General features: G+C 38.0%; 1 protein-coding gene across 3 annotated transcripts in view; it reads right to left on the bottom strand.

The window, feature by feature from the left end:
- Positions 1-21,140, bottom strand: part of RBBP5 (RB binding protein 5, histone lysine methyltransferase complex subunit) — a 36,305-nt gene that overhangs the window by 4,493 nt on the left and 10,672 nt on the right. Inside the window, exons 2-13 of one of the 3 annotated variants that reach the window (XM_007130809.1) lie at positions 19,200-19,225; positions 18,186-18,358; positions 10,197-10,337; positions 9,231-9,393; positions 7,928-8,037; positions 6,744-6,863; positions 6,502-6,655; positions 6,333-6,404; positions 5,445-5,562; positions 4,078-4,147; positions 3,119-3,348; positions 2,188-2,379 (exon numbers count right to left, since the gene is read on the bottom strand). In XM_007130809.1, coding sequence (XP_007130871.1) covers positions 2,188-2,379; positions 3,119-3,348; positions 4,078-4,147; positions 5,445-5,562; positions 6,333-6,404; positions 6,502-6,655; positions 6,744-6,863; positions 7,928-8,037; positions 9,231-9,393; positions 10,197-10,337; positions 18,186-18,358; positions 19,200-19,225 — 1,569 coding nt within the window. Of the gene's footprint in view, positions 1-2,187; positions 2,380-3,118; positions 3,349-4,077; positions 4,148-5,444; positions 5,563-6,332; positions 6,405-6,501; positions 6,656-6,743; positions 6,864-7,927; positions 8,038-9,230; positions 9,394-10,196; positions 10,338-18,185; positions 18,359-19,199; positions 19,226-19,272; positions 19,340-21,140 lie in introns of those variants that run through there. The other 2 variants (XM_007130812.4, XM_007130811.4) reach the window with 2 other exon arrangements.

Genomic DNA, 21,140 nt, shown 5'->3' with positions numbered 1-21,140 from the left:
ACCTTGTCAGCTGAGTGAGTGGGAATAAACTTCTAATAGGCCATTGATAATGATATCCAGTCTTTCTAGAAGGAGTTTTGAAATGCTGACATGTACAAACACTATGTATTTTACACATAGATCAAAATTTCAATGCAGTATTTTGAAAACTTTAGGGAATAAAAAGGCCCATTCCTTTACGGCTAAGTAAACCTTCTACCATCTCATTTAGATGTTTTTGAAGCATAGCTAAAAAATACCACTGCTGTTATACTCTAAGCTGTAAAATATAACAGTACTTCACGGTACCTTTGACAAAAACCCAATTTGAGAAATACCAAAAATATTTAGTAACTGTTAGTGACCATATCAGCTATAATTAAAAGTTGAAATCATTGTATTATAGAGAGAAAATTTTAGTTTTTAAAAACTTCAAATGGTTTATTTGCCATACGCTTAGTATTAAAAAGCAAATGATTAATTACAGATAGATTCTGAAGATGCTGGGAAAGTATGTCTTAGAGTATTTCAATTAATTCAATATGTTTGCCTACATTTGAAATCACCCTGAAGCATTTCAGCTCTTGGGGCCAGGGAAATCTATTTGAACTTTAAATTGTTTCTTCTATAGTGGCATCCGCTTATGCAAGAAGTGGGTTATGGAAGGATGGTTTTTATTTACATTAGTCAATTACTGACATGCAATCTTTGCTGCCAATGCCCATATAACTCTTCCAGGCTATTTTAAAAAATAAACAGACATGGCCCTAAGTGGACTGAATGTGGAGGTGGTAACTGATTATCAGTAGAGTACCATAAATATTGTTGTTGGGAAAATAATGTTAGTGCTCCAATGGTATGGTGTTGGACTCTGAAAGTCTAAATCTAGTGAACTTGAGGGGGAATACTCAAAATGATGAGTAATTGAGTCTGTTTCAGCTTCTCTGAAGAAGAGAATTCATGTTCACAATGATTAACTGGCTTAAGGAATTCTGTTTTGCATATCATCACATTTGGATTAACACAATTAAAATTTTAAAGTGGGGGGCTTCCCTGGTGGCGCAGTGGTTGGGAGTCCGCCTGCCGATGCAGGGGACACGGGTTCGTGCCCCGGTCCAGGAGGATCCCGCGTGCCGCGGAGCGGCTGGGCCCATGAGCCATGGCCGCTGGGCCTGCGCATCCGGAGCCTGTGCTCCGCAACAGGAGAGGCCGCAGCAGTGAGAGGCCCGCGTACCACAAAAAAAATTTTAAAGTGGGGGAAAAAAACACCTAAATACAAACACTGATATTTTGTTAGTCCTGCCTCTGAATCTACTGACCTAGCCACAGAAAACTGAGAGTAATGTATTAACTAAAGCAGTGCCTAAATATAAAACAAAACAAAAAGTTTCCAAAACGCAACAATATTTGAGCAGAAATGAACTTGAGTTTGCTTACTATTTTCCAAACAAAAGACCATTTAGCCTAGATTCACAAGTATTTGACTAGAAATTGAAACTGTTCTCCATCCTCCAATAAAAATCCCTCAATTATATAGAAGTGAGAAAACAGTTAAGTTTCAAGAGGCTTAGGTGTTAAGAAGCTACAAAGTTTGTCTTTTTGGTAATCTCCTGTTTGAAAAAACAAAACACTTCATCTTCTTCCTTAACATGATAGTACTACTAACAACTCCATCATTGCTTCTAGACTACTGAAAAAAGAGAAAAACACCACCTTTGGGATTTGAACAATTTGAAGAGAGAGAAAAAAGATGCTACAGTTAAATAGTCAGGGGCTGTATAGAAGCTCATATTTCTGGTTATCTGTCTGGATCTTTCATTTGAGACAAAACAAAAAACCTAGGAGCAAACACAGATTAAAAAAATGAATTGAACCAGGGGTTCTTACCCTTTCTCAGGTCACAGATTCCTACAAGAATCCTGTGAAATGTACAGGCATCTTCCCCCCAAAAATATGCACACAATATTTTGCATAAAACAAAGGGAATGGAGATCCCCTGAAACCTGGTTATAGACCCAAGGTTAAGAGCCACTGAATTAAGCCAAATCTGGTTTAGCCTGCCCTCCGCAGTAGTTTAAAACTCAGAGAATATCTGCCACTGGGGAAAAGGAGGGAAGGAAGGAAAAAATGCTGCAGTTAAACGGAGTCAGGGGCTGAACAAAGCAAGGCCACGAAGCAAGCCAGACAGTGCTCCCAATGTGTCCTTACCTGTCAAGGGCTGGCTGAGCTCCGCCTGCACTTTACCCTTCGCTGATCCTTCCAGAGGTAAACCTCTGTCCCCTTTGTAGAGTTTCGGTTTAAATGGAGAATCTTTCTCTTTACCTTTTGATCCTTTAGGCCGGCCTGCTTGCTTCTTCTTGGATTTGCCATCCCCCTTCACACCCAGTAGTGGATGGACTTCTGTAAAAGGACAGATAGGCACAGAAAGAAATCCACACATCACCCCAACTGAGCATGTGCCATGCCACCTATCCATAAGCAAAGAATTCTGCTCTTGTATCTCAGGTCCACTAATACAAGAAGAAAAGTTTGTTTTGTTTATTCATTATAAACTATAGAAGAGTGGCCATTAAATGAGAAATAGTTCCTTGGCCACATGGCCTATGTGATTCATACGAAGCCACAGCAGCTCTAAATGGAAAAGGTAGCTCAAAGACACACTGATACTTTATCACACAAGCCACAACAGGAATGCACATGTGCACACTGGCACGTGAGAGCAGAAAGGGAATGGGCTTTGGTACGCGACAGACCAGGGTAAGAATCCAAACTCAACCATGTAATTAAAAAGGCTTCTAGAGTCAGACTGTAAAAGTAGGTAGGAAGAATTAAGGTTGTCCAAGTCTGACCAGTACTTTACTACCTAATGAGAATCTTGGGGGAGAGGTAGGGTATTTAAACAAACTGAGCCAGATGTCAGAAGACTTAAAGTATGTCATCTTAGGCAAAGTACTGAGGGTAGAATCTCCCCATTTTAAAAGAGAAGTGAAAGCAGATGAAATTATTACAAAGTTGTAAAGCACTATAAAAAAGACTCATGGGAAAATTCCTTTAAGGGAAAATCACCCAAACAAGAAATTACCAGATTGTGCTGGAGAGTGGCGTCTGTCAGGCAAGGGAGAGAAAACGTGGCTCTTACCATCATTTGGTACTCCTTGCAGTTCAATATTGGTTGTTTTGGGTTTCTTCTTAGGTGGCTGGGACCCATCTGTTGAAGACTGCCTCTTCTTCTCTGAACTAGCCCCTTCGTCCATCAAGGAAGTTTGGACTGCATCCGGTGGGGGGCCATAAGGATTTTCTTCTGGGTCTTCTACCTCAGGGGCAATGGGTAAATATAATAGAGCCTTTGAATCTTCCAGCTCTTCATCACTATTTGGAACAGGATCAGAAAAGGGATAGGGAAAAAGAGGAGAAAGTTGCTTAAACCATGAACCCTTCCTCTAGGGCAGAATCATCTAACCATAAGCAACAGGTCATGGATCTAAAATGTCAAGAAAGCCAAGACAAATAAAAAGAAATCAGACAGGGGCTTCCCTGGTGGCACAGTGGTTAAGAATCCGCCTACCAATGCAGGGGACACAGGTTCGAGCCCTGGTCCAGGAAGATCCCACATGCCACAGAGCAACAAAGCCCGTGCACCACAACTACTGAGCCTGCACTCTAGAGCCCGCAAGCCACAACTACTGAAGCCCACGCGCCTAGAGCCCCGTGCTCCGCAACAAGAGAAGCCACCGCAACAAGAAGCCCCCGCACTGCCACGAAGAGTAGCCCTTGCTCGCCGCCACTAGAGAAAGCCCGCACGCAGCAACGAAGACCCAACGCAGCCATAAATAAATAAATAAATAAATTTTTAAAAAAGGAAATCAGACAACACGATTAATAAAATCAGTAGTAAAAATAAATGGCATAAACAAATTATTTCACTTTCTTAAGATTTTTCTATCAAGGGAGAAGGGAAGGGATTTCTTGCGCACCAAAGGAGTTATCTCTTTGAGGTAAAAGGCAGATGGGCCTGAAGGAAGAGCTGGGGAACTGAGCAGCACAACCAGAGACTGAGGAGGAGGAGCACCCCAGGCCCAGCCTTCAGCGGCAGCTCACCTGCTACAGAAGGCAGCAATAGGGTCCACACTGGTGACATCCACTTCCTCATCCTCTGCAGCATCAGCCCCTGCAGGACAAAAACACAGCAGAGGTGTGAGAAGAAGTAGAAAACTGCTTTTTACATATAGCTTATGGTTTTCATAAACTGAAATCCAGGAGAAACAAAGGAGGAAAACCAAACAGTTCGTTTTACTTAGTTGTTCTGCAAATATTTGCTGAATTTCCACCACACGCTAGGCACTGGGAACAGAGCAATGCCCCAGAAAGTTGGGAACGGTTCTTCAGTAAAAATTTTAGAAGTCTAATTGGGGAGACACATATACACAGATAATTTCAGTTCCATACAGTAAGTGCTACAGTAAAGGTATGTGCAATGTGCCAAGGAGACAGGAAGGAGAAACAACTTCTGCGGAAGCTTGGGAAGGCTTCGTACAACACAGTCCGATAACACTAATACAATCCAGAATATACTGCAGCCCTGACGGTCTTCCTAAGACACAGGAGGCATGTAAGTTATCTAATATCACAAAAGTGAGGACCAGCACTTTCAAGCTGGAGAGAACTAATCTCAATTCCAATTCCCCGATTCCTGACACCATCAAGTGGCCCAGCAGTCAATGACCCGTGGCATTAATTACTCAAGCTGACAGTGTCAACTGGGCACATTAAGCATTCATACACACAAACCCCTGCCAGACGCAAAGCCCTGTGTTTAGACAACGATGGGGCTATAAAGTGAAATATGTATTCTCAAGTAACTTCCTATCTAGAAGTTCAGAAGCCAAGAGATAAAAATAACAATGATCACGATCATAATCATAGAAGAGAACATCTGAATGCTCATTATGGCCTAGACACTACAGTGAGCCCTTTACATGAATTATCTCATTTATTCCCCACAACCCTAAAAGGCAGGTACTACTGTTATTCTTATTTTACAGAAAAGGAAGTTTAGGTTTAAGAATAAGTATTCTGCCCAAGGCAGCCTGACTCCAGAGCCCATGCTCTTTACCTTCATCTTACTGACAAAGGAGTGACAATACCCAAACAGCAGCTGAGCACCCAGCGTGTGTGGGTGGCTTTGTTAGGTGCCCCATGCAAATTCTCATTTAATCATCTGCAATTAGTCAGGAAATACAAAGTGAAACGTTAAGACAGCTGCTTGAGCCCTAGTAATGCCCATGTAAGCCCTGAGTCAATGCCTTACAAATAAATATTCTAAAAACACTGTCAAAACTGTGTAAGCTTAGAAAAAAAATTAGAATAAGTGCTGAAGTGAATTTTCAACACAAATTAAGAATGAGTACTGAGTAAAACAATCATTTTTCCTTTGGGAAATACTATCTGCAATTGAGAAATAATACCTGTCTGTTCAGGCTCACTCTTATCTTCATCTTCAATATCAAACTCTGATTCCCTTTCTTCATATTCTACATTTTCATCCAATTCTTTGAAGTCTGGCGCAAATGCACTCCAATTTTCCTATGCCACAAACAAAATATACTACTTAACTGTATGAGAAAGCAGCGGTCTGTAACCTAGACATTAATGATATAAATAAAAGGACTGACCATGAACGAGACTCAAAATTCTGAGATCAAATTTGGCAGATATTAAAAATTAGGTATCTACAGTTTTACTACCTTAAAGCATTTCCTATCTTAAACATTCCATGTTATTAACTGTAGTTCTTTCATAAATAACTGCCTTCTTTAATCTTTTTAAGATGTAATTCTGAGGTAAAATGTTCTCTTATGAGTACACTGATTACAAATATAATTAAAGGTGTTCAAAATAAAACCAAGATGTAAAACAGAAGCTAACTGAGCTGAAAATAAGAAAAGCACATGAAAACTCTATCTCAGATGAGCAAAAGAAAAACGTACCAGGAAGTACACTAGATTTTCTCCCTGAAAACAGAGCTGGTAAATTGACTTTGGACCAAGACCTTACCATTAAAATAAAGCAAAACTAGGGCTTCCCTGGTGGCGCAGTGGTTGGGGGTCCGCCTGCCGATGCAGGGGACGCGGGTTCGTGCCCCGGTCCGGGAAGATCGATGAGAGGCCCGTGTACCACAAAAAAAAAAAAAAAAAAAAAAAAAAAGCAAAACTAGATGCACTGAACTATTTAACTAGAAGAATCATATGGAAAAGAAAGTATATAAGGTAATTTTGGGCTTACTATTTGTAAAGTTCTTTGATAAAAGGAAAGGGTATCTAGCTTCAAAGCAGTTAAACCAGAAAAATACTTACTACTTGATTTTGTGCCCAGATAGATACCACTCCACTAGAAATGGATGCTATGATGGGTCGAACAGGATGCCACTAAATTTTAATGAAGCAAAGAAAAATCAATTCTAAGAATGAATCCAAGATTTTCTGAATTACATAAGTAACAACAGCAACCTCTCATCCTACTCACAGCTACATCCAAGAGGAGTTCTCCTCTTGTCCCATGGAGAATCTTCACCAGGTTGCCAATACTCTTCTCCCAGATGTACAGGGCATGCTGCCGGGCTGACCCTGCCACTATGTATTCCCCATCCCCAGAGAAACAACATTTCTTCCATGGGGTCCTAAAGAACAAAGAAAGTACCCAAATAGAACCGGAACCTGACCCCAGGCCATGAATTAGCACATATTCTTCTAGGTTGTGATACATACCTATTCACCAAGTCCTGCAATTTCTGCATGGGTTCAGGCTCTCCATCTCTTCCACAGGTTAAGATTTCTCTACCATCATAAACTCTGATTATTCGATCTGCTGTGTTAATTAAAAAGCAACTACAGAAAGGATAAAAAATATCAAAACCAGAGGTCAGAATCTGTTCCTGTTAACATTTTCCATGGCTACCAGTTACTTAGAACAGTACCATAAGACAACTAACAAATCAGGGAGAGACTGAGTGAAAATCTAAGTAATAGACTAGACTACTTATGTATCTACTCATCACCTTCCAAGCCAAAATATAACGTGAAGTGAGAAAATGCTTTACTTCCCTTCCTGTGTAATCCCTGAACCCTAGAGGCACAAACTAATCAGCAGTATTTGACTAAAATCCAAAACCTCTAAATTGAAATCAGTTTCCCGAATTCACACGCTTACGGTTAAATATATATAAATACTTCATTCCTCTGGCCTGCTTTATATACAATATATTCTTAATGAGTTAATAAACTAAATATATCATTCTGGATTGCCCAATTTTTTACTGTGATAACACTGAGTGTTGGAAACCTCTCTAAAATACAAGTTATTTTACCACCTTCTTACAGACTTCACTAACTGTCTCTTGCTTCAAGAGAATTTGAACATGAATGTCCTCTAAGTATGTATGGTGGTTCCCATACAAAATAGGATGACTGTTACTTCTCTTACTGACAACCGATTTTCTTCTTGTTTGTTGATACATAAATCTACTTCTAGCTGGGTAATCAAACTTATCAGAAAAACATCTGAAATTAAAAGGGTAAATAAACAGGTTTTATGTAAGTAAAGTGCATATTCAGTTACTATGTGAATTCTGTGATATCAATTCTGATTATAATATAACAGCTCATCTTTACCCAGTGCTTACCATATGCCAGGCATTTTGGTTCTATGCACAGACCACTCAGACATCTTTTCTGTAAAGGAACTGCCTCTTAACCTCCTGAGAAGATGTGACTGCTGGCTCAAAGCAGTAAATCTTATAAACTTAAGAACCAGATAGTGACAGTTTCTATAACTATTTTTTAAGTAAACTTAAAAAAAAATTAAGTATAACATACACAAAAACTGAATCTCAATGTATTTTTGCATTCTACTCACTTTTAAAACTGTCTCTAAAAAGACAGGTCTCACTTACCTGCCCTTCCGAGCAAACTCTATTGACTTAATGGCTGTGGTATTGCTTGTTCCAGTTGTTACTCTGAAGGAAGCAACAAGATCCTGAGAATCTGTTTTTAGGACCAAAATCTAAAGTTTAAAAGAGAAAAATAATAAGTATTCTGATAACTTACAGTAATTAGATTTGGCTTCTGTTTCTAAAACTGGGCAAAGACTGGGTGAAAACAGTAATATAAATATCTCTATTCCCATGTATTCAACTTGATCAACTGCTATTGCCTTTTATTATTGCCTTCAATTAAAGGACAGTGTCTTAACCTATTGTTAAAAGATAATGTTTAACATTATCCAGAGTCAAAAAGCAGAAGCAACGGAAGTATCCATCAACAGATAAACAAAATGTGACACATACATACAATAGAATATTATTCAGACTTGAAAAGAAAGGAAATTTTGACACATGCTACAACATGAATGAATCTTAACGACATTATGCTAAGTGAAGTAAGCCTGTCACAAAAAAACCAAATACTGGATGAGTCCACTTATACAGGTACTAGAATAGCCAAATTCATAGAGATAGAAAGTAGAATGATGGTTTCCAAGGGGTGAAAGGCAGTAGGAAATAGCAAGTTATTATTTAATAAGTACAAGGTGAGTGCAAGATGAAAAGAGCTCTGGAGATAAACGATGGTGATGACTGCATGACAATGTGAATGTACGTTACACCACTGAACTATACACTTAAGAATGGTTAAGATGGTAAATTTCGTTAAGTGCATTTTACCATAATAAAAAAAAAACCCTGCCACTCTCTAAAGTAGCCATGAAACTGTACTAGCCCATATGTCCCAGTCAAAATACAAAAAAAAAAATCAAAGTCAATGGAACTCAAACTCTAATAAGCTTGAAAAGGACCCTAAAGCTCACTTAACCCAACTTCTTACTACACAAAACTATAGATTAAGCTAGCCTAAATTATACAATATTTGCAGACCAAGATATCAGACATTTTATCAGCAGTACTCCATTGATGATATGATTTTTAAATTTTATAATTTAGTAATGGCCTTTCATTACTAGCATCCAGTAAAGGCCCCCCATCCTTCTCTAGGTCAAATAACCTCTGACTGCTCTAAATCCAAAGAACAGATATTATTAAGGCATGAGAGAAAAATAGGCTGTATTTACCACAGGCAGGAGACATGCTTAGTCAAGGGATGAAAGAAATTTCAAAGAAAGGAGAACAAGTAAACATGAAATGAGCCAATGCACAGGATGACTGATGCATATTTCACCAGCTTCTAAGCTTCTAGGCTTACCTTGCCTTTTGCATTTCCTGTATAGATATATTCTCCTCGCCTATCAAAAGATGCAACCACGTTCAAATCGGAGTCATCGTCTACGGGCAGAACAACATGTTTGGAATCTGAAAGGGTCAACATGACAGGAGCAGATTTCATGGGACACACGAGAACCTTGTTCCTGTTTAAAAATATGAATAGTACATTGGCTGTTGCTATGATATCAGAAGGCTGACTCTCTGCTCTTTTCTGTAATTCCTATCTACTACCTCATCAACTCTCCCAGCCCAAGCATATTTAAAATAGTGAAAAAGCCTAAACTCTAAATTCCTAATAATAGGGAAATGACTGAGTAAAGTTATGAGATCTTACCTTGACAAGATAAAATGTAATTATTAAAAATAAATATGAAGATGTAGCAAACTGGCAAAATATGTATGAAATAAAGTGAAAGGCAAAATACCAATTAAAACTATGTAAAAATACATATTTGTGTACATCTAATAGACAAATGTTTTGTGAGCTAGTAAGTGCTTTGTGAGTTATGAAGCACTATACAATAAGCTTTATACTTAAAGAGAACTTGACTAAAAGAAAACCTAGAGAAATTAAAATAGTTATATCTCAGTAATAGAATGATGGGTAACTCTTTTCCTTAAATATAGTTTTCATAATGAACTGTTTCCCCTACTGAAGAAATTCAAATTGGAGGAAAACCCCAGGTAAAGAACAGTTATTATACTTATTTCTACCTTTGCCCATTTCTGAAGTCTTAATTAATATAGGCCAGTTTTTAATTATATACTACAACAGTTTCTTTAAAATCTATTCACTAGATCCAGATAATCTGGAAAGATTATTTTATATAGAAGAGGTTTGAAGAGATGTGGGCTTTTGCATCCTAAAACCTTAAACTGAAATTGTCACGAGCCTGGAGATAGAATTAGACCCACCCCAGGAGAGAATAGCACAGATTAAACATACTGATCTCGCGGATGATACTGGACTTTTAAGATGGGTGAAGGGAATCGAAACCTCTGGTCGCAGTCGCCTGAAAGGACATCCCACTGTGACACTATGTTATCAGTGGAAGCACTCACGAGCTTATGACCATCTCGACTCCAGCTGAGAAGGAAAAAGGGTAACTTAGCACACATTCTAAGTTAAAGTATATCATACCACCCTTATAGATAAAAATTCATGAGTCACACTTATTGCCCTAACCGCATGGGTCACCAACGTTTCTTCTTCTTCTTTTTATTTATTTATTTATTTATTTTTTTTTTGTGGTACGCGGGCCTCCCTCTGCTGTGTCCTCTCCCGTTGCGGAGCACAGGCTCCGGACGCGCAGGCTCAGCGGCCATGGCTCACGGGCCCAGCCGCTCCGCGGTGGTACGCGGGCCTCCCTCTGCTGTGTCCTCTCCCGTTGCGGAGCACAGGCTCCGGACGCGCAGGCTCAGCGGCCATGGCTCACGGGCCCAGCCGCTTCGCGGCACATGGGATCCTCCCAGACCGGGGCGCGAACCCAGTTCCCCTGCATCGGCAGGCGGACGCGCAACCACTGCGCCACCAGGGAAGCCCTCTTCTTTATTTTTTAAACATATACTCAAATCCACAACAAGCTTTCCTAACTAAGCAATAAAAAAGAATGTTTTCATGACATCTTCATATCTAGTAATAGAAGTTCTTAACAGTTCAAGATAACAGTACAAGTGGATCAGTGAAAAAAGGGAGACTCAAACATTTTAGAAAAGTATAAAATCAGCTGGCCCTTAAGTGTTGATTTAACAAAAAAACAGGTTTTCTTCCCCTTGGTGGGAGGGGGAGGAGTAGTTGAGCTTTCTGAAGTTGTCCCAGAAGTAGCACTATCATAGTATAAACGAACCAGTACAGATAGGTATCTGTTATTTAAAAAAATTAAGAAAAGAATTAAGGAAGGAATTAATTCCTCCTGCTAAGTACAGTTAAACATCCTGAACATTATATAGAAAACAAACATAAAAAGTTAAAGAGAAGACAGACTGTCTAGGGAATACAGGATATGAGGAACGACACAGCGGTGAGGTCCTTATATTTTCTTTTTGCCTCATATATCCTGGACCGGGTGACGGAGATGCCAACAACCCATTAGCATCAATGGGCACACACAAAAAAAGTCTCCAGAAGAGCCAAAGGACTAGGAAAGGACAATCAACAGATACTAACACACAGATGACACAGGTGTTAGTATTACCTGACAAGGATTTCAATGAAGCCATCATTAAAATGTTTCAGCAAGCAATTACAAACATGCTTGAAACAAATGGAAAAAAAAAAGTCTCATCAAAGAAATAGAGGGGCTTCCCTGGTGGTGCAGTGGTTGCGCGTCCGCCTGCCGATGCATAATAGAGAAAAGAACCAAATGGGAATTTTAGAACTGAAAAATATAAAAACTGAAATAAAAAACTCGAAAGATGGGTTCAGCAGCCAATGGAAAAGAGGAAGACAGAATAAAAAATTCCCAATCTAAACAACAGGAGAAAAAATGGAATGAAAAAAATGAACAGAGCCTCAGGGACCTGTGGGACTATAACAAAAGATCTAGTATCTAATATCCATGGCATCAGAGTCCTGGAAGGAGAGAAGAAAGAGAGTAAGGCTTAAAAGTATTCGAAGAAATAATGGTTGAGAGAGGATATGGGAATATATGTATACACATAGCTGATTCACTTTGTTGTACAGCAGAAACTAACACAATATTGTAAAGCAATTATACTCCTATAAACATGAAAAAAAAAGAAATAATGGTTGAAAATTTCCCAAATTTGGCAAAAGATATAAAACACACAGCCTCAAGAAGCTAAGCAAACGTCAAACAGGATGAGCTCAAAGAAATCCACTCCAAGACACAAACTTCTGAAAACTAAAGACAAAGAAAAAAATCTTGAAAGCAGAAAGAGGAATGACACGGTTACCTACGGGGAACAACAATTCACATGACAGCAGATTTCACACCAGAAACCATGAAGGTCCAAAGAAAGTGACAGTTTTTCAAGTGCTGGAAGAAAAGAACTGTCATCCCCAATTCTACATCCAGAGAGACTAACTTTCAAGAACAAAGGGGTAATCAAGGCATTTGTCACCAGCAGATCTACCCTAAAAGAACGGCTCAAGGAAGTTCTCTAAACAGAAAGGAAACAATAAAAGAAGGAATCTTAGAACATCAGGAAGAAAGAATAATGAAAAGGGTTTTTAAAAATTAAATACTTTTTTCTAGAGTTTTGATGTTTGAAGCAAAAATTATAACTTATATAGGTATCAATATATATAAAGGAAATGCTTAAGACAATTATACTATAAACAAGGGAGGGTAAAGGGATGTAAAGGGAAGGTTTCTATACTTCACTTAAACTAGTAAAATGTCAACACCAGTAGACTATGATAGGTTATGTATACACCATGTAATACCTAGCAACCATTAAAAAACTATACAAAGAAATACACTAAAAAATACTACAGGGGCTTCCCTGGTGGAGCAGTGGTTGAGATCCCGCCTGCCAATGCAGGGGACGTGGGTTCGAGCCCTGGTCTGGGAAGATCCCACATGCCACGGAGCAGCTGGGCCTGTGCGCCACAACTACTGAGCCTGTACTCTGGAGCCCTCGAGCCACAACTACTGAGCCTGTGTGCTACAACTACTGAAGCCCGTGCGCCTAAAGCCCGTGCTCCACAATGAAGAGTAGCCCTCACTCGCCACAACTCGGGAAAGCCTGCGAGCAGCAACAAAGACCCAGTGCAGCCAAAAATAAATTTTAAAAAAAGAATAAAAAATACCACAGATAAATCAAAATGGAATTCTAAAAATAGTTCAAGTAACCCACAGGAAGGCAAAAAAGAAAACAGAGAAATGAAAAACAGAAGAGACAAACAGAAAAAGAAACCCCAAATCAGTCTTTATTCAAATTTTGCAATGAAGAGGAGTTGCTACTGAGGAACTTAGAGGATGCAACACAGTTCCATGGTTAAGAACAGAGGCTCAAGTCAGATTTATGCTCAAGCCTAGACATTACAACCTTCTAGCTGTGTGGTCTTGGGCAAGTTATACAGCCTTTCTGAGCTTCAATTTTCTCACTTATAACATGGAAATAATAATAGTATCTACCTGCAGACTCTTGAGAGACTTAATATTAATACATATAAAACTCTCAGTACAATACAGTAAGTGCTCAAAAACCATTCATTATATTAGAGACAAGATTAAATGTATTCCCAGACTTGTAACTCACAGCAGAGGAAGACAGGAGTAAACTGAGGAAGTGAATGTGGAGGGACTAAGCTCAAGTCTGCATAAAAAGGACTCAGATGCCTCTCTCCCACAACCTCTAGAACACTCCCAGTCAATTAGAAGATCCTTCTGGAGAATGTGAACCTAAAAAAGAAGATGCCTACAGATACTGTAACTTGAGGGTTGATAACAAAAAAGCCAATGGTCCACCCAATTTCAGTAGATGATGGGAGGGTAAAAGGGCGAGATAAAACTCACATATACTGTAATAAAAAGTCATGGATAAGTTCTTGAAATTAACAAACTAAGAAGAAGTAATATGCAAAAATACTTTAGAAATATGAAGACAAATATCAAGAGAAACAAACCAAAAGAATGGAAGTACACTGGGAATGGGACATTATTGGAATATTGGGAATGGGAAGAAACAAGGGACAGCTTCTGCTGCTGTTCCCCTAAGCATTTTAGCACAATCTGACTATAAAACAGAATGTTAGCTATATTTCCATTTTTCCTTTAAAACCTCTGCATTTTAATAACTTTTTCTTTCATAGCAGGCTTGTATTTCTGTTATAATAGAGGGAAATCTATTTTTAGAAATTAAATTATAATCAGAGGTGAAACTAAGAGGGGTTTTCCCATTAAAACTAACAACATATTCTTCAATTCCAAATTCTGTAAATTCAAGAATTAGGGATTCTCATACATCCTCACATCTGACAATACTGTTTCTTTCCAAAAACAGACAGGTCTTTACTAAGTCTAATATCTTAGAGTCTTAAACATCATTTCGTTCTACCTATGGCCCCTGCCCAGTGATTGAATATCTTCTGTAGCATCCCTATGAAGAGACAGCAAGCCGAAGCAGGGCCAGTCCCACTGGTAAGTTCTTTCCTGGGCAGTCCATCCCATCCATAGGCACCTTTGCTTGGGAGCTCATCTCTATTCTAAGGTAACATTTGTTTCCCTATAAATCCCATTCCTACCTACTAGCCCTGCTTCTTCTCCTTAGGTCAATTTTTCTGTCTTGCACATGTCAGTTCTATAATAGCTGAAGAAAGCTATCATGCTTACCCAAAACTTCTCTTTGGTGAAATTTTCTTAGTCCCTAACATGTTCAAATATTACACAATAATTAAAATAATACATAAAGCTATATACTAAATGAGGATGAATCAAAGAAAAATGCAAAATGCATATAACTACTGATCATAACTCTCATGTATACTTATATATACCAAAAATTAGGGAACAGTTAAATAATTATGATGCATACATACTAAGCAATACTATATATATGTACACACATACACATATCAACACAGAAAAACATCCACTATATACTAAGTGGAAGAGCAAGCTAAAAAACAAAATATATAGTATGTCTCCATTTTTTAAAAAACATACACATGTATATGTGTATTTTTATACATGCTGAGAGAGATACAAATATATCTTACAGATGAAAGATATATTCCATATACTCTACTACTACTTATCTTAAGGAGTAGACAAAGGGCTTTTGTTTTTTACTCTATATACTCATATATTGTTTGAATGTTTTAAAGTTCTTAATAATCAAGTTTTGTGATAAAAAGTTTTAAAATGTTGGGGGGAGAGGGGGAAAATCTCTCATTGTTCAAACCCTTTGACCTAGCAGTAACATACTTTTGGAAGTCTACACTAATGAAAAAACATAGATAAAACGCCTATTGGGCATCTTCACTAAGATATCCCCACCCATCCAACAAGTACCTGAATGCCTACTACATACCAGGTATAATGCTACAGTAAAATGGCAGACAAGGTTCATGTATCACAGAACCTACCATGTTCCAGGGAAAATACTCATAAAACAACTATTTGCAATAAAATACAACAGGAGACACACAACCGTGATCTCAAATTCACCATTATCACCCTCAAATCTTACATTTAACATCTTCATCCAAGCAGGAAACCTGAGGATCATCTTAACTTCTCTACTTCACTTACACCCCTTATCTAATTAATGCCTAAGACCTCTTATTTCTACTATTTCTCACATCTGTACCATTCAGCTCCATTCCTACTGCACCTATCCTCATCAGCTCTAGCCTAGGCCACTGCAATCCTATTTTCATTCACTGTCCCCTTCAATCTCTTTCCCACATGCTGTTCTAGAGATCTTTCTAAAATAAAAAGCTCATCATGTCACTTTCCTTCCTAAAATCTTTTAATGGCTTCACAGTACCTACAGGATAAAGCTCAAATTCATAGTGTGGCACACAATGTGCTCCATGAGGACCTGTTTACCTTTGTTGTTGCCATGTCACATCTCTGATACCACAATCCAGCTAATCTGAACTACCTGCAGCTCCCCATCTTACCATGTTTGTTTCAAGCTTATGTGCTTTTGCCTGTACAGCACCTTCTGCTTGGAATACAACTGGCAAACACCTAGTCATCTTACAAGTTTGAGGTTAGAAATTACTTCATCTTTGAAGCCTTTTCTGACCACACTTCTTCTCCAATACAATTGATCATTTCCTCCTTTGCACTTTTGCCTCCACTAAATCTCAAATACAGTTCTTATGTAGGACCTACAAAGCTTTAGTACATGTAGCTGTATGCACATGTACCTCCCCCTACCAATCAAGAATTTCTCCTTACTTGTTTTTGTGTCCCCAAAACCCTAACCCTAACCCTAATCGCAAATGCCTAAAGCAGTATCTGGTATATAATTCATGTTCAATGTTTGTTGAAGAAATGATTGTATGAGAGAAAAACTTTATGTGCAAAGACGCTGACTGAACATTATGTAGCAGAGAAACAAAAATGGTTAAGTAAATTATGGTTTATCTATCAGAAGATATTCAGCCATTAAAAAAAAAGTTTTTAAAGGCTACACAAGCAGGAAAATGTCTGGTCACAGTGTTAGACAGGAAAAGACCAAAATATAAAATAAAAAATGGCACACTTACAAACTATGTTTTTTATTTAATTTTTAAAATTAATTTATTTATTTATATTTTTTATTTTTGGCCATGTTGGGGGTTCGTTGCTGCGCGCAGGCTTTCTCTAGTTGCGCAAGCGGGGGCTACTCTTCGTTGCGGTGCGCGGGCTTCTCACTGTGGTGGCTTCTCTTGTTGAGGAGCACAGGCTCTAAGTGCATGGGCTTCAGTAGTTGTGGCACGTGGGCTCAGGAGTTCTGGCTCATGGGCTCTAGAGTGCAGGCTCAGTAATTGTGGCACACGGGCTTAGCTGCTCTGTGGCATGTGGGATCTTCCCGGACTAGGACTCGAGCCCGTGTCCCCTGCACTGGCAGGTGGATTCTTAACCACCGTGCCACCAGGGAAGTTCAATGCTTTTTAAAAATGATATATAGGGCTTCCCTGGTGGCACAGTGGTTGAGAGTCCGCCTGCCGATGCAGGGAACGCGGCTTCATGCCCCGGTCTGGGAGGATCCCACGTGCCGCGGAGCGGCTGGGCCCGTGAGCCATGGCTGCTGAGCCTGCGCGTCCGGAGACTGTGCTCCGCAACGGGAGAGGCCACAACAGTGAGAGGCCCGCGTACTGCAAAAAAAATAAGAATAAAAAATAAAGATATATAGTAACAAATCAAAATATTTACAGTAATAATATCAGAGTGGTAAGACTATGAGAGATAGTCTTCTATTTTCTACTTTGCTGTATTTTCCATAATTTTCTAAATTAGTATTATTTTATAATAAAAATACATGTATATTTTTAGTGATAGAAGTTCTAAAATTAGATTGTGATGATCGTTGCACAACTCTGAATATATAAAAAAACAATGAAATGTACATTTTAATTGGGTGGATTTTACAGCATGTGAATTATATGTATCTTAATAAAGCTGATAAAAATGTATGTATCTACTTAAATCTTTATTGCAAGAGCACAACAATAAAAAAAATAAATAAAATGCAAAGGAACTGGAAAGAACCTAAGAAATCAGACAGGCCAGTTCTCTCATTTTGCATATTAGAGAAACGTTTTGGCCAAAGCCGCCAGTTCATTAGTGGCCAAAGCTAGACTGGGTTTCAGGCCTCCTCCCAATCCAGTGCTTTATAATACCACTGCTGCTTATATTTCGACAAAAGGAAATATGTTATTTAATAAATCTAGATCTGATTAGGTGTTTTTGGTCCCAAGTTCATTTAAAAGAAGTGCTGCCCCAAAATAAAATTTCCTGAAACAGATAGTCCCTGAGAATAAGAATGAAATCAATGGGATTTATATAATACCCGATTTCAGCTCAATATATCTGATGGAAAGCCTTAATAACACAATTCAATGAAGGAACAGGCATGTTTGTGATCACTATAACTACTGTAATTCAAGAAGATGGACAAGGCTGGACACTTTGACTTCCAAGCTGCCCTCCTAACCAAGATTTTTTTATTCTAAATGAAAGGTCAATATCACAAATATACTACAGCTGCAATCTGTAAATGTCTCATTTCAGTACTGATCTCAGACAGAGCCTGATACAGATCCATATTACAATGAATTTCTCCCCCCAAAGGTGTTGAAAGCAGCATGGATTCAAGGTCTCCATAAGCTATGAGAAATTATGTTACAAATGGCTGTATATTTAAAACTCTAAATATTAAAATTTATCTAATGAGACTGGCAACTACACAGTCACCATTCATCCCCCCCGATTTAACTCATATTTAATACATTAACTTTAAAATTCCTTACCATAAGGAACAGACTGGATGAATGTGCGCACTAATTATTTTAGCAATGCCTCTTGTCAAGAAATCCCAGATGACAATTCGGCCATCATTACAGCCAACTGCAAGCAGTGTGCCCCACCTGTTAAAGGTGCAAGTCAGGGCCATGCTGATACAATCCAAAGTTCCATCAGCTTCCTAAAGATTAAAATGAACATAAGAATACAGACAATAATACCCAGGTATCCAAATTATTTCTTAAAGTTTCTCTAACATCTATGATAATTCTCTTGAATTTAAATTATGATGTATACCAAAATAATCTCTATGGTGTTCTCATATCTATTAAACTAGCCAAAATGGAGAAATACTTATAAAAGCTAACAGAGAATTTTTAGAAACAGATGTGACCAACCCTTACATTACTACTATAACTTTGTACAAATTCTCCGGAAGGCAATTAGGCGAAATAAAACAGGATTCACTAAAAGAGTCATCTTACTAATAAGTAATCATAATTCTTGATATTTATTCCAAGAAAAATAAAACAAAACCCCTGTATAACATTAGGAAAGTCAAATAAATTTATATTAATATCAAGCCATTTAAAATAATCATGACTATATTAAACACACTCCATGTATTACAAAATATTTTTACTTGTAAAACACACTTATAGCATACGTATTGACTATTACTATGCAAAAACACTGATCAAAACTATAAAAGCACACAGAAAAAAAATTTACATGAAGGTGATAGTACTGTTTGTGAAAAATACTTCAATCAAAAGTATTTTTTTAATTTAAAGGGAAATGAACTGTAAGATTTACAACATTATGTTGTAATTTCCAGCCAACATTGCCTATCTACTTCCCCCCCGCTCAAAATTAAACATTTAGTTCCCTTTTATAGCAAAAGATCATCATATTTAATGCTTCTATTGTCAAGAAAAAAAAAAAGATGAAAACGTAGTTTCCACTCAAACATAAAAGCTAGGAGTTACTGTTTTCTAAAAATCACAATAAAATACTCTTACCTCTGGATAATTCTGCCCAAAGGACTCTGCAACAAAGCAAAGAAGGAAAGTTGATGGAACATGTGCAACATACCAGGAATCCTACAGCTCACAACTACGGCTCACAAACAGTGTACAGCAGTGGCTTGCAAAGTGTGGATGGAGAACTGGCACCCTTTCAGCGACTCCATGAGGTCACACCTATTTTCATTATCACACCAAGATGGTATGTGCCTTTTTACTCTCATTATTTCACAAGTTTACAGATGAGTTCTCTTGAGGCTATACGAGCTGTGATACAGAAACAGTATGAATGCAGAATCCAGCCAACTTCTATTGATATTTAGGCAAACATTAAAGAGATTTGTAAAAATGCAAAACAATGCCACTCTTCTCACTAAATAAGCTTTGTTTTAGAAGTTATTTTTCATAAAAACGTTATTATGTAAACATGTAATGGGGTGTTTTTACGGTTATTTTTATGTAACAAACTTTAAAAAATCAAATCAGTCAACTTATCTTAAATCCCAACTACTCTCTTAAAACCTTTATTAAGAGCAGCCAACCAGCAGGGTTCCCTTCCTGATAATAGCACTTAGGCTGTAACATAATCTGGTAGTTGGTTAAACACACAATTCTCTGTATTAATTTCTTAAGCAAATAACATTTTGGTACAGACATCCCTGAATACTTTTCCTATATTAAATTTGGTATTTATACATTAGTGATAAACATTTTGAGCGATAGTATGATACTGCCTGCTTGTCAGAAGTTTAATGTTTAGAAGTTTAATGCAGTAGCAACATCTTTATCAATATTTACTTATGTTATTACCTAAACATTTTATTAGCATGATATTTAAACTATACTCTGAGAACTACAGATCCAAGGAAGCCGTTTTACATTTAGGACATCCAAATAAGATTTCATCTAAAAAATAAGTTTACTATTTTTATTTTTTTACCATATGATCCAGTAATTCCACTCCTGAGTATATATTCGAAGAAAATGAAAATACTAACTCAAAAAGATACATGCACCTTAACGTTCACAGCAGCATTATTTACAAGAGCCAAGATATGGAAGCAACCTAAGTGTCCATCAACAGATGAATGGGTAAAGAAGATATAGAGGGGCTTCCCTGGTGGCGCAGTGGTTGCGCGTCTGCCTGCCGATGCAGGGGAACCGGGTTTGCGCCCCGGTCTGGGAGGATCCCACATGCGGCCCGTGACCCATGGCCGCTGAGCCTGTGCGTCCGGAGCCTGTGCCCCGCAACGGGAGAGGCCACAACAGAGGAAGGCCCGCATACCACCAAAAAAAAAAAAAAAAAAGAAGATATAGAGTAGGTGTATATATATGAATATTTATATAGCTATGAATATTTATATAGATAATAAAATATTTCTCAGCCATAAAAAAGAATAAAATTTTGCCATTTGCAACAACATGGATCAATCTGGAGGGTATTATACTTAGTGAAATAAGTCAGAGAAAGACAAATATTATATGTCACCACTTACATGTGGAATCTAAAAAATAAAACAAATGAAAGAATATAACAAAACTGAAATAGGTTCACAGATATAGAGAACAAACTCATGGTTACCAGTGGAGAAAGGGGAGGGGGAGGGGCAATATAGGGACAGAAGATTAAGAGGTACAAACTACTATGTATAAAATAAATACGCTATAAGGATATACTGTACAGCATGGGGAATATAGTCAATACTTTATACTAACTTTAAATGGAGTATAATCTACAAAAACATTGAATCACTATGTCATACACCTGAAATTAACATAATATTGTAAATCAACTGTACTTCAATTTTTTTAAAAAAGACATTTGATTTTCAAAAAAAGTCTGGGGGCTTCCCTGGTGGCGCAGTGGTTGAGAGTCCGCCTGCCGATGCAGGGGACACGGGTTCGTGCCCCGGTCCGGGAAGATGCCACATGCTGCGG

This window comes from Physeter macrocephalus, chromosome 4 (genome assembly GCF_002837175.3).
Source record: "Physeter macrocephalus isolate SW-GA chromosome 4, ASM283717v5, whole genome shotgun sequence".
Taxonomy (NCBI): Eukaryota; Metazoa; Chordata; class Mammalia; order Artiodactyla; family Physeteridae; genus Physeter; species Physeter macrocephalus.
This window is presented reverse-complemented; position numbering and strand designations above follow the sequence as displayed.